Here is a 14,600-nt window from a genome sequence, read left to right on the forward strand (position 1 = left end):
ACACACACACACACACACAATTGCACCATTTAAGATAGATGGCATCATATCAGATTTAACCTGCACTGTCCTGACCTGGTGAGAACGGTGTGTATCTGCGTGTGTGTGTTTGTGTGTGACAGGAAGCTGGAGGGATACTGACTGGCTTTGCCTGGCCGAGGTCTCTGAAGAAGCCGCTGAGCTGTCAGCAAGTCCTCGGTCTTTACGGCCTGGAGCAGCTCCTGGTCCTTCCCCATGTCCTCTCTGTCCCTCCTCGGTCTGCTCGGTCCCGCTCTCTTCCTCTGAGCGTCCCTCTCTCCTCCGTTAATCCGCTGCTACATCCTGCCGCCGCTCTGGGCCTCCCGCTGGCGCTGAGGCGCGGAGGGATGGATGCTGCCGGGAGTGGGATGCTCCGATTCGGCCAGGAGTGCAGCGCAAGCCCCTCTCTGTCTCCCCTCCACGCGGTCTACCGACCCTCACCGACCGACCGACCGGTCCTTGCGCTCTGTCGGGATGCTCTCCAGCCGCGCAGGAACACACTCGCGATAGAATCCACAGATTCTATCCGCGTGACGATTTCACCGGGTCTAGGCTACGTGCGTGCCGGTGGAGCTCGAGCGCCCTCCTATATGACGGGTCAAATCCGCACGAGCCCTCTTCAATCCGCAGAATAACACGCACGGGTCGCTGATGTTTAACGTGTGACCGCTGTCGCCGCGGCGGTGCTGGACCAGCTCGCGCCAGCTCCAGCGCGCGCGCGCGCGCGCACACACACACACACACACACACACACACACTCCCAGTCACATATGGCATTACATAAACACGAGCTACTTGTGCGCGCCACTCCAGTTGTTGTAATCGCAGTCCGCGTGTTTGCGCGTGTGCGTGCGGACAAGTCAAGAGAGGTCGTTTGACATCGCAATAATAATGTACTCAGTCGCGTGCAAGAGGTGCACTCTAAGCGCGGGACAGTGGGAGGCAGAGTCCGGGATCGCGCGGACCCATGAGACACTCAGTCACTCAGTATGGATAGATGATAAATAGGCCTGAATGATAGGCTACACTGCCTTTCATCAAACCTGCATTATTCATTCATGTATTGAACTATAGTTGGCCTATACTGCACCCTAATTTTTATTCTCCCTTTCATTTTGTTTTATTCAAATTATTTTTTAGATCATTTTAAATTTGTTTTTATATTAACCTACTATATATTTAATGACCCTTTTTATGGAGGACAAACCATTTTAATTACTTTGTTGTTAAAAGGTTCTATACAAATAAACTGGTCTTGCCTCAATATGTGTCACAGTGGTGATGGTTTTACATCAACATCTTTAAGGTTAATGAGACAAAGATAATTTGAGGGAAGGAAACGTGTGTATGTGTGTGTCCCTGGTGCAGGGCTAATTTAGAATAAAGGGGCCACTGCCAGTCAGATTTAGGACAGGAAGTGGAACACATGACAGAAGACTGGTAGGCTACTTGATAAAACTAGAAGAGTGCACTCAGTAGAGCGCATTTCTCCACCAGGTGTGTCTGGAGGCATGTGGGTGGAACAGGGAGTCCAGGGCACGATGTGTGTCCAGCATGTAGGCCTATGAGAATAGTGTAATGAAACGTTCTCTGTATAGTAGGCCTTTAGTGTAAGTTTTCTTGTATAGATGCATGCAACATTTTTAACAAAGTATTTTTGTGTTTTCTTTAAGATGCATAGAATTGTGTAATGGTATTGTAACTGAGCATCATTGGTTTGCCAAACTGTATAAACTTAATAAGGAAACAATAAACGTGACAACAAGTCTAAACTTATAAATTTAAACTTTGTTATTTATTTAGTACACACCACACAAAATGAAACAGTTTTGAACCACGACATAGGGCAAAATATTTACTGCAAATAGATAAACCTTGCTTTTAGCCTAGCCGATTGCCGGAAATGCCTTTTGCTATATTGTAATGCATATGATATAATGGCATAATACTGCTCAAAACACAAAAGTCAAGGCTCTATCAATAAAATAGTTTTTCAAAAACTGTGAATCACTGCAACCATGACAGTTCCTTGAGCATACAGTCATAAATGTGCACAAAAAGATTAGCTGGTGGGTCCAGTAGTATGGCAGATTAGGCTACACACACAAACACACACACACACACACACCCACATGCCTATGCCTGGCGAAGATAAAAATCAAAACTGTGTGAATGTTCATGCTTAACCTGGCAATTTAAATTTTGACCTGAAGATGGTGCTAGAGATAACCTTAAGGGACCACCAAGTCTAAGTTAATTCATCCTATGGCAGACGTGAATGTCATGACATTTCTTGTCATGATGTTTCAGTCTGGACCAAAGTGGTGGACTGACAGACCGACACAGCCATAGAGCCATGCCAATAGCATGGCTAAAAATTAAAAGACACTTTTATTACCTGAAAGTATTTTCTACACAACCAGGGGTTTTTGGGATACCTGAGAGCCTGGGGCCTCAGGGCAGTTGCCCACTTTGCTTGGTCAGTATTCAGCCTAGGGTTCACATACATTCAATTAAAATACACTAGGCAAAAGATTTTCATTTATTCAACATGGACAAAGTTTTGCAAAGCATCCCACTTACACAGGTAAGATTGTTTGTTCTTCCACAGGACTAAAGATACTAAGTACACGTGTAAAATGTTTTCAAGTGTTGATGAATAATTAAACTGCATTAATCAATACTGTTATATTACAACAGAATTACATTACCACAGGTCATTTGAAACCATTATTTTATTTAATCACCAACTCTACCACAGGTCATTTGAAACCATTATTTTATTTAATCACCAACTCTACTGCTCTGTGGAACTTTCTGAGCCTCTTTTAGGTGTTTGTTTTTACAGCATTTACAGTATAATTGAGTTTTAGCTGCTCTCATCAATCCCTTCCGTTGCAGCCAGGCAGGGAGAAGATAAAGTTACCTATAGTAGCTACTCTCTAGCTGGAAAGAAAGTTATACATCCAGCAACGATGCATTAGAGAAATATTTTAGGAGTTGATGGAGACCAACACTACAGTACCTTCGTTCAAATCAGGCAGCTAATTTTACATTTACGGACGTTAAAAACTGATATGTATCATGGTGGCAGTGGTGCATCAGTTATACAGGATTTGTTGAAAATAATAAAAATAAAAATAATAATAACAACAATAATAAATGTGGGTTTCCGTTGTTATTAATTAAAAAATGATAACACATGCTCTTTTGATGTGTGGAAATATTCCTTGAACAACTTGCAGATCAAATACTCAAGCTGTATTTGTGTTATTGTAAATAACATAACACAATTACTGATAATTTTTTTTACTCATAATATTACAAACAACATATTAATCCAGCAACAGGTGCTCTGTCCACACGTGTTTCTATATAGAACAAGGGTACGTACGAACATAGTCTTTAACTTGAGTACTGAGTCCAGGCAAGGTGCTCATGTTTTCTGCTCCATATGTGCGTATAAGAGCCCTCCTGCAAATCTGCTTCAGGCACTCCGGACGCTGCTTGCGATAGGGTGCTGTCAACTTACAGGATGAGCCAGTGTAATATGTGAGCAGAGCAAAGAGTGAAGCAAAAGTCCTGTGGCTGCCATAGAGACTGAAGAGCAGGTTGTTCAGCTGGATACGAACACTAGTCGGCCCATCATCGCTTTGGTAACTCAGAGTGAAGAAAACATCCGGCTGGCCGCTGTCTCTGCAACAACACAGCAGCATACTGTTACTTTTAGTACATTTAAAGGCATAGTAAGTGATTGTAGTCCAATACATATTTTTGTTAAATTCAGTGAATATTTCCTCATGGTTTGCTAGCTCTCCGTTTTGTGTGTGCTCTGAAAAAAAATCTGGTTTTCCTACACAGGCCTGGCTCTGCAAATGGAAAACAAAGAAAGTAGGGCTGGGCGATATTCATCAAAAATAAATGTAAAAAATTCATATCAGTCAATATCACAATATATAGTGATATACTGACATAATTATCACAATAAATGTCAAATAATTATTTTAAGTTTAAGTTTTAAGTTTGAAAGCTGATTTGTGATCCTGAGTTGAAGAAACCAGATGGTTAATTGTGATTAAACCAGTCTTTATAGTCAGGACATGACAAACACTTGATGCTAAACAGGGGATAACTTAACAAATCTGAGGTAGAACATTCAAAATTATTATAATAAAATCTTTTTTCAACAACTATGCATGAATAAAATCAAGTAAAATCTGATAATTATCATTATTGTTTTATTGCCCAGACCTAAAAGAAATTTTAGGTCTGGGCAAAATTTGTTCAAGCCAATCAACAATAGGTGGCGTTAGTGCTTGTGCACAGGAGGCGAACGGTATCACCATATGGCATATAATTAACACTTCAATTTTTTAAGTCATTTCATGTGGTATTCCAAAGCATTCTTGCTTTTCAAATGTTATTTCACACCATTTAGTCTCTATTGACTTATGTTGTGCAGAAACGGTGTGCCATTTCACGCCAACTGTCACAGGGAAAAGACCAGGTGGGGATATAAATAACCAGAAAGGTCCAAGTAAAAAGGCGGGTGTTGTGGATGGAAGGCCGTTAAACCACACTTTTACACAACAGACCTTAGGGGGTTTTTGCTTCTGAGTGGAAGTTGAAGAAACCTGATGGTTAATTGTGGTTTAAACTCTTCTTTATGGTCAACACTTGAGGCCAAACAGTGGATCACGTCACATATCCAAGGTAGAACATTTAAAACAATTAATCAAATATGAGTGTAGAATTAAGTAAAAGCTTATTCAGTCTTTTTCCTCAACAAATAAAGATCTTAATAAAAAAATTAAGTCCTAATTTGTTTGTGATTCAAGTGTATAAAATCAAACATTTATTGAATATTTATTTAACAATTGTTATATTGTTATAGAAAAAAATTATATTGCGATAATTATTGTTATTGTTTTATTGTCCAGCCCTAAAAGACCTGTGTTCGGTTCCCGTGCAACACAAAAAGTTACATAAGCTAAGTGATATTTTTTACTTTAGCTACAATAGCTATATCGCATTGCTTTTTAGCCACATAGCGTTATCTCCACTTTGGATAGCTAACGTACCTAATGTTAGCGACATGCTACTACGTAGCTAATACTATAAAACTTACGTTAGCTATGTTAGCTAGCCAAAGTGTGAGTAGCTAGCTATCTAACTAGTGTTAAAGGCATTGACAGCCTCATAAAAGCCCCTTACCTTACCATAACCGTCAGAGGGGTTTGTGCCTAAACCTAAGTTAGTAAATGTATGCATGTCGACCAGTTAACCCTTTGTGTTGCTGCGGTCTATGGGGGCAAAACTAAGAAGGTGCAGTGGGAGAGAGAGTACTTTACACCGGCACATTTGAACGTGATGGACTCCAGGCACTGTGAAGAGGGAGAAATGGCTGAGAAACAGTCAAAGAGGAAAAGGGCTGAAGAGTATAAACAGAGAAGAAAGTTACATGACAAGGTATGGGCAAAAAATTTGGGAAGGAGCACTAAAGGGAGGGGTGTATTTGTATTTGTTATCAACAATCCTTCTGCAGAATCATACTCTCCCTTTAATGTGGAGTGAATAGGTGGGGATCTACTTGTTAAAGGGAGACCTGGGCAAGAGAACAGCATAAGATGTTGCAGTTGAAACAACACTACAGCTTTCAAGCAAAAGTGGCAGATTACCTGATCAGAAAGGTGCCCAGTGGTGCCTGTGTGAGTATTTCGTGTGCTTCCTCCATGGTCATTGATCCCCAGTAGTAACCACTGTGTTGGAGCTGCTGGTAAGTGTGTTTCACTAGCTTATACTCTGCCGCGCAGCTGAATGGACGGAGGTGTGTGGGCAAGCTCTCAGCATCAGCTCCAGTCAATGACTACAGCAGAGAAGGTATTAGAAATAATCAGTCAACATGTACAGACAACACAGTGTCATACCTGACTTGAACTATGTGACATATCAAACTGCTCTGAGGCGCTTCATGTTTTTATTGCAGTCAGACACAGCATTTGATTGTCCTCCTGAATCCAGAGAATTTTCTTAAAGAGCTCTTAATCTACATGAATAAAGTGATTTATGGTCTTTTTAGGCCTGGGTTTCGCCTCTCAGGTTGCATTCAGGCTACCCTGTTGGTGAAGGCTGCTTGGGATTTGCAGTCAGAAAGGCAGAAAACAACTCTTTTGTCCTGAGATAGCAAGATAATTAACTCACAATCTCAAGATAACAGGATTATAAACAAAATTGCAACCACTTGGCTTCATTCAAAACAGAGTAAAGGAAGAGGGAATTTTAAACTTTCATTCATAATGTGGCCAGAAACAAAAAGCTGGTGATCAGTCAGGTTTTTTTTGCCCCTTAGTTGCAAAACATCTACAGTACAGTAGCTTTCAAGAATAACAAGTTAGTTTGTATGGATGTTACAAACTGATATTTGGTGCAGCAGTTACACAGTTGTTCTGTATACGCAGATTTTCTCTCTCTTTCTGTCCCTCTCTCTCCTACTTTATGTTTTGATTGGTGGGAATACTTGTGTGTTTTGTCACTTATTTGCTCTGTCTTCCTTATGAATCATGTTTGAGTGTCTACTCAGATTTGGGTTTGATGAATTATGTACTTGACCTTGACAAATATGGATAACTGTAAAGGTTTAAAGATTGTACATGTCAACATTAGGAGCCTGCTTCCAAAATAGACATATTCAGAGCTTGGGTAGAGGATCAGAAGCCCAACATAATTACACTGTCTGAAACATTGTTAACCAAATCAATGTCTGATCAAGAAATAACATTACCAAATTATGTTCTATTTAGAAAAGATAGAGGTACCAGAGGTGGAGGAGTTGCTGTTTATGTTGCTGATACTTTGCTCAAACTCAATTAATTGTATCATAGACACTATATATTCTATTGAATGGTCAAATGAACAAAAACTGATTGGATTATACCTCCTCAAAAGAAACTGGCATACTATCTGACTGTTTTAGTGACCATTGTGCAATTTACTGTATATGGAAAATTAAAATGCTAAAATTACCTCCTAAATTAATAAAAAGTAGTGCAAAAATATTAATATGGACTCTTTTATTAAGTATATAATTGGTTTGAATTGGTAAAGATTTCAATTAATACAGACAGTGCAGGACGCTCTGCGTTTGGCAGATGTTTTTTAGCACCAAAACACTCAGACCTGTGAGTTGTGATCAAGTTTCTGCTAATATGACCGTTATTACTTAGCTGCAAACCAAAGATTACAGATCGCTGGCGCTATATTCTTTGATTAGACTGACAGGACAGCTGATTCAGTGGTTGCCTAGCGCCATTAAAAATTTGCTCTTTTCCAAATGCAGCCTAAAAAGGCGCTGCTGTGTGCCTCGTGTTTTTCGAACCTGCAAAGGCTGTCTGATCGGGGCCTGATTCTTATTTGTCGTTTTATAGCGATTGGCATTACCGCCACCTGCTGGATTAAACAGTGCAAAATATTTACAGTGTCCACCCAAAGTGATTCCATTCACAACTGTAGTCCGTCTAGTTATTTTTAAGTTATTTTCTTTCTGTTTTTGTGTCTATAGCAGCATTCTCGCGATCCCCCTGGGACTAGGTCTCCCAGGGGGGTCCCGACCCCCAGGTTAAGAACCACTGCTCTAGAAGACCTATTTAACCTTTCTTTGTCTACTAGTGAGATACCATATGTTCGGTAATTTGCTAAAGTGATTCCCTTACGTAAAGGCTGCAATTCTCTTGACCTTAATAATTAAAGACCCATATCTATCATCTGTACAATTGCTTTTTGAAAAACTAATATATATTCAACTATTCAATTATCTTACAGAACAGCCATATTGAAAATGACTAATGACATATCCTCTTCCGCTGACCAAGGCAAATTAACAGGTGCAGTTTTTATTGACTTATCCAGGGCTTTTGACTTGGTAGATCATCATATATTACCGCAAAAATTAGAAACCACTGGACTAACTCAGAATGCACTGGCTTGGATCCATGCATATCTTGGTGATTAGATAGATAGATAGATAGATAGATAGATAGATAGATAGATAGATAGATAGATAGATAGATAGATAGTGTTTAGTGCCCCCTTCTCCTTTCTATTTTTATTAATTAACTCCCATCATTATGTAAAACTCCGAATATCTATTTATATGCAGATGTTACAGTAATCAATTTTTCTAGTGCAAATTAATTACAGATCACTGCTTCTTTACAGTCCGATGGTGCACTACTCACTAAGGTTGATTGTGTTAAATATCTGGGGCTATGGACTGACTCTGAATTATCATATAAAAAGCATATTGATTATAAATATAACAAGATTGGCTGTTTTATTGGGATTTTGTACAGATCAAAGAACTGTTTCACCATGACTGTAAAAAAAGAGGCTATTATTGCCTATAATCGATTATGGAGACATTGTGTAAAAAAAAGTTGATGTTAAGTGTAATGTACAATCAACTGCAGTGGCTTTCTCTCGATAATAGACGGCAGTTACACTGGTACCAGTTTCTTTACAAATTAATTCATTTTAAATATCCTATTTATTTACAAGAGTTTTTCATTCTGCATAATTCTAATCCTATTTACTCTCAGAAGCAATAACTACACTTTAAATAAGAAAAAAAGGCATTTAGTGTCAAGGCTCCTAGAGACTTGAACAATCTGCCAACTTTCATAACATCTCTGCGGTATCTAGGTTCATTTAAAAAAGCTCTTATTACCTTATAACAGAGTGCTACTGTTATCCTTAATTATTGTTACTTAGTGTTATACTGTACTGTTTTACTAGTAGTATTGGTGTCTAGATTTTGTGGCATGTGCAAAATTGGTGAAGGTTACTGGGGGTCTATGCAGCCTGAAAAGAATATCTGCAGACACTACTCTCGGCTGAAAAGGGTATAAAAACTAAAATCTTAGAACTTGTGACAAATGTCTTTCATCAGTTCTTTAGTAATAAGAAAAAAGTACAATTGGGAAACTGCAAGAACTTGAATCCATTTCTGAATACACTCAACTGTACCTCAGAGACTTATTTCAAATAACAACTGAAAACTAATCTTTAAAAATTTTAAACGGTAGTCCACAAACCACTGGTTGACCTCATGGTGGCTAAGTCAACTTCTTTTATACATTCTATGGATTCACCAGGGGAATTAGGCTGAAAAGTTTCCATGCCAACATTTAAAGTCAATGGTCACCGGGTCATACCACTGAAAAGCTTGATGGCTTTGTCCCAAAATAAGGTTTTTGGCTACTATGCAGTTACAAGGTTTCACGACACAACTTAATTTACGGCTCAGTATATACCATATACATTTAGAGAAGGCATTTTCCAACACATATTGCATGTACTGGCGCCTTTTCACACAGCATTTTGGCGGACATGTAGTGCATCTGATCTGGTCTCACACCTGCTCCTATCTGCCACTACAACATTTGAAACACAAACCTCAACTGCACACTTACGTCTATGTAACCACATGATTGGCTTAATGTGTGTCCCAGCCCAGCTGTTAAAAAGTGAAGATTGACTTTCTTGTGGGAGGGGCGGTGTATAACTGATAAGATAAGATCTTATCAGTTATACACTGGCATTTCACTGCATGAGAAAATTCATGTGTGGCTTGACAGTGTGAAAAATGTCATTTGCGCAAGTCTCGCAAGACCTAACGAGAATTCTCATCACACTTTAATCTAGGGAGATCTCATCACATCCCTATTTATATATATATATATATATACACACACACACACACACACATATATGTAAATCACAGTGAGCAAACATTGAGTACTAACCTGGTGCCAGGTTTCAGGTTCCTCCTCGAAGTTTAATTTGCTCCAGTGCAGTAAATCTAGTTGCCTCTCTGTTGGCTCTTGGCTCTCTGGATTAACTCTCTTTTGGCTTTGTGCTTGTTCGTGTCTTGCAGGCTCTTCAGATGACTGACTTTGGCTCTGTGTCTCAGCTGTGCGGCTCTGTCTTTGGCTCTGTACTACTGTTTTATTAAGATTGTCTCTGACCATCCTACAAAGAAGAATCCTCTTCTTGACCACCGGTTGCACCAGTTCCTCCACTTATCTCTGACAGATCCTCCATCACTGACTCCTGTCTGGTCGGTCATCTGCTGCTCAGTCCACTTTGAGACTCCATGTCGCTTAAGCAGCAGCTTGAGATTTTAATAAAGATTTAACAACATTACGACAATGTGCTGGAGGGACGCAGAGGCTGTATCTGCTCTGTCATCTGTCCTTTGTACTTGAGGGATTGTCACTGAAATGTCTGGTGAGCTGAAACACAAAAAGGTGAAAATCACAGTCAAAATGTTTTATGCCACTGCACTGCATCTTAAATCTCCCATAACTGCTGTTTTTGGCCACTTGGGCTTTTGCACATTTTGAAGAAAATCTGCAATGAATGTGCTTTTCCATCCATCATCTACCATTAATTTGTCAAGATGAACAGTTGGTGGCACTAATTCTCAAGTTGGGTGCCATTAAACCACTGCAGCAGAAGAGGGTGCAACAAGATGACGTAATTAAAGGAACACCAGTCAAACCCATAGAAAAGAAGTGGATGTAGCCATCGTAAAGTCATCCATTGGTTTGGAGACTATTGTTCTGAAGTTCAGAGTTTGGCATTTTGGCCGTCGCCATCTTGTTTTTTTGGAACCAGAAGAGACCATATTCGGACGAGAGGGTGGAGCTAGCTAGCTTGGTTAATTAGGCATCTGAAATTCACATTAACTGTGATATTAATTGTGATGCTAATGAATGCTGAACTGGGATGCTAAAAAAATGGAAAATTTGGGCACCCAACAGCACCCAAAAACAAGTTCACGGCTGGTTAAATTTACACAGTGCAAAGGATACAATCCTCCGCTATCCTGATTGACAGGTTGCTGTGGTAGCAACTCGTCACAAGGTAGCCACGGTATTTAGCATACCCTGCTTAATAATCTATTTTCCTCTTAATGGGGCCATAATTTACGAAATGAACATCATGCTATAGACAGAAGAAGACTTGAAGCTAGTGACTGAAACCATAAACTCATTAGGAAAGTGTCACTGAGGTTATAAAACAAGTAAGAAGTAGGCTAATTTTTATATAGACTTCTATACAATCTGACTTTTTTTTGGAACCAACCTGAAGTCGCCCCCTGCTGGCTATTAGAAAGAAGGCAGGTTTAAGGCACTTCCACATTGGCTTCAGTTTTTAGACCCAGAAATTTATGCTTGGTCAAACCTCAGACTGTTAAACTCATAGTAGAAAACACCCTCACACACTCCCAGTGGGAGGGACTAAGACGCGAGGAAAAGACTTAGTTGAGGGAAACATGGATGCAAATAAGAGACTTGGGATGTAGCCTTTAAGCGGCACCATTCACATTGTCACATTGTTATGTCATTTGATTCATTGTTATTATAAGACTATCAATTATATCTTTAACTTTACTATACATCACATCTGATCCAGTCTCTCTCTCTTTCTCTGTGTGTACATGCATGCCTGAGAGGCAGAATCAGAGGTCATGTGGCTGACAGTAAACCACATTTGTTTATCATCCATCACTGTTATAGGCGGACTTAACGTCGTTAATGACAGATAAATGCTTTCACTTTCTCAGTCAAGCGAGGAACCAAAAGAAAAAAACATCTGTGGATTTCTTCCGCTGTAGTTCTTATTAGTTTGTATATTGTATATACTGTATAACATGTTAGTATATACATGCTGTACACACTTAAGTTTACTTACACAAAGTGCCTCGAAATAAAAGACAAAAGTGACAACCTTAAAAGTACAAACACATAACAAGACGGTCTTAATAATTCTTAAGATACATTATACATAGTATAACTATATAAGGATACATATGGTAATACTTTTGTTTGCTGTCTCCTTTTCTGTTTTAAAGCACTTTTGTTTAGAAAAGGTTCTGTATTTCAATCAGTTTTTCTTTTTTTTGACACTTTATTTTTATGTTTTTCTTCACCTCTTTGCTTTAACATTTTAGTGTAGCTTCACCAAACATTTTACTTTTCAAATCTCAGCCCAGATCATATAAAGGTGTTTGATTACCCATTTCCCACAGAGGCAGGCTGTGTCAAACTGTTATTAGATTATGGTCTGTTGTACATAACTCCAGGATCTTTCACAATATTACACCGTGCAGTCTTTCACAACATTTTCTGTTGTTATAGGATGATACTACATTACACAAGAATGTAATGTTTGAATTTGAAATGAAACAATGACTATGAGGTTTAACTTTCAGTTTGAAGGATTTCAGTCCATGTTGGGTTAACAGTGCAGCTTTGGAGGCTACACTTTCTTACAGCTGGAAGTGCAGCAGGGCAGGGCTATGATCCCTGTACTGTTGACCCAAAGTGGATGTTAACACCCTGAAATTAAAGTTGAAAGTCAGCACTTTAACTCTCATTGCAACTGTTTTACTTGAGCTCCAATATGCTGAAGTTCAGAAATATCTTAACAAAAATGTCCAAATATTAAAGCACAGCAAAATATTATTAAATTAGACAAACATACAAATTAATCTATCATATCATTAGTGATGCGTATTTTACTATTTGTAAAAAAACATTTAGACGAAATGGAATTTTAACACGGTGATATTTTATGCTAATGACACCGGGATTGTTTAATCTAATAAATATGAGTTGGTGACTGGGATGGGTTGTCCACGCTTGAGGGAAATCCAAATATGTTCATTTAATTGTTTTTTAATGGCCCAGTAGGCTACTAGTAAAGTTACACAGAGCGTCCGATTCATTTGCGTGTTCATGTATTGCAGTTTTGTAAGCTAAGTTTACATCAATTAAAGGAGTAACGTGTCATTTCTGTCTGGCACGCAGCTGAATTACGTGTATGTATGAATTAAACACAAAGCTCACTTACGTGCAATTGCGGACAGATCAGAGGCGTCCACACAGCAGTGAGCAGCTTTCAGCTTCTTTCGAGGCGAAGGTAGCGACTCTTCTTGAGAAAAAACTCATAACCTACTTTCGGTTCAAGTTTGTAGCCTCCTGTGTTGGAGGCGGACCCGCCGTTTCAAAAAACTTGATCATATGATTGCATTTAACCATAGAAAACACAATAGCCTCATTATCAGCGGTTCTCCAATGAGGGATTCATATACCGCACACGCACTGCTTACACACGCACACAATTAAAAATTTTTTTTTCAGGTGTCATAGGCTATGCTTTCGCTTTCTCTTGGGCTCCAAATTCCCTTAAATCACGTGATGTGCCAGCAGTGTGCGCATGTTGGTGTGTGCGTGTGTGTGTGTAGACTATTTACTTTATATAGTAATAGCACTTTCATGGTTTACAAATAACCACACAGATAGCGCAACATGCATTCAATGTTCAAGATTAAATTACTTTTATAAACGTTTAACTCAATTAGTCTTATCTCAATTAGGGAAATATGCAAAGCACTCATTCCTGTCAAAATGAATGTGAAACATTAAATGATGGGAACATCAACCAGTATATGAAGCATTATGGATCATAATGCTCTTAGTGAGGGGGTGAAAATGCTGCACACTACTACTAAACCTATGTAACAAGAAATTAAGCAATTTCTTTATAAGTTGAGTCCTGAACACAAGAAAGAAGTTGAATACTTTTGCATATAGCTTATACACTATTTACATAGGCCTATTTATATATTTTAGCTCTTTCATAGTATAAAGATGGACAAATAATTACAGTTAAATTCAAGAAATACAATGTGAGATTTTACTACATTGCATGTAGTAAAATCATGCATGCGTGCACACACACACACACACACACACACACACACACACACACACACACACACACACACACACACACACACACTCTCTCTGATGAAATGGAAACCAGTGTGACTTCTCATAATATTAATGAATAATGATCAGACAACCTAAAGCATTTTACATAGCATTTATTCCCTCACACTCTAGAGATGGATATTATCATGTTATCCACGAAGGTCGTTGAATAACTATGACCTGGGTGACTGAGAACCTTTACAGACATAGTATCATGTTGTTTCCTTCTGTTTTCTTTTTTCTGTGAGAGGTCGATCTTTCAGGCCGCAGAGCTGGACAGCTGGTGTTCTTTTTTGTTATGCCTGTGCATCAAGTAGGCAGATGCTGTTACAACCAAGATCCCGTAAGTAACCAAGACACACTGTAAAAAAGACACATTTCTGACTGAGGGCACTTATGCAAAAAAAAAAAAACGTATACATGTTCATATCTAATGGAGCCTGTGAGTGTATATGTGTATATTATGTACATTTCGCCGGCCCTGCATGGTGTAGCTATTAAAGTATTTCCTCCAACCAGTCAGTTCCACAGAAGTTGGGGCAGTGATGCCAAACAGCTGCCTCTGAAACACACACACAAAAAAACAGTGCAGTGGAGGAAGGAGTGCAGTGAGACTGCCTCATAATTTTACACATTTTGTCATGAGATTAAAGTTATATTAAAATGTAGTTTTTAGGATATTATAGACAAAGTTGTGCAGTATATAAACAACATTTCATTGCAAGTAAACAATTTTGAAAAAGA

At 38.9% G+C, this 14,600-nt stretch overlaps 2 protein-coding genes across 3 annotated transcripts in view; both read right to left on the minus strand.

The window, feature by feature from the left end:
- LOC119898767 (caskin-1-like) overlaps positions 1–947 on the minus strand; it is a 31,704-nt gene extending 30,757 nt beyond the window's left edge. Inside the window, exon 1 of one of the 2 annotated variants that reach the window (XM_038712979.1) lies at positions 143–947. In XM_038712979.1, coding sequence (XP_038568907.1) covers positions 143–236 — 94 coding nt within the window. In that variant the 5' untranslated portion in view covers positions 237–947. The remainder of the gene's footprint in view (positions 1–142) is intronic. The other variant, XM_038712980.1, reaches the window with a different exon arrangement.
- Positions 948–1,786: 839 nt separating this feature from the next.
- Positions 1,787–13,249, minus strand: LOC119898768 (suppressor of cytokine signaling 1-like). The gene is made up of 4 exons (XM_038712981.1): positions 12,934–13,249; positions 9,819–10,307; positions 5,697–5,884; positions 1,787–3,714 (listed from the first exon to the last, which is right to left on the minus strand). Exons 2-4 carry the CDS (start codon positions 10,041–10,043, stop codon positions 3,390–3,392), a joined length of 738 nt encoding a protein of 245 aa, XP_038568909.1. The 5' UTR covers positions 10,044–10,307; positions 12,934–13,249; the 3' UTR covers positions 1,787–3,389.
- Positions 13,250–14,600: the final 1,351 nt, after the last annotated feature.

This window comes from Micropterus salmoides, unplaced genomic scaffold, assembly GCF_014851395.1.
Source record: "Micropterus salmoides isolate LMB-PRFRI ecotype aquatic unplaced genomic scaffold, ASM1485139v1 Ms_hic_scaffold_12, whole genome shotgun sequence".
NCBI classification, from domain to species: domain Eukaryota; kingdom Metazoa; phylum Chordata; class Actinopteri; order Centrarchiformes; family Centrarchidae; genus Micropterus; species Micropterus salmoides.

Excerpts from the sequence above, each read along its gene's own strand:
- LOC119898768 (XM_038712981.1), bottom strand. The coding sequence starts at position 10,043 with ATGGTCAGAGACAATCTTAATAAAACAGTAGTACAGAGCCAAAGACAG. Across the intron at positions 5,885-9,818 it reads AACCTGAAACCTGGCACCAG|TCATTGACTGGAGCTGATGC; the intron begins GTTAGTACTCAA and ends TCTCTGCTGTAG. Across the intron at positions 3,715-5,696 it reads CTGGGCACCTTTCTGATCAG|AGACAGCGGCCAGCCGGATG; the intron begins GTAATCTGCCAC and ends GTGTTGTTGCAG.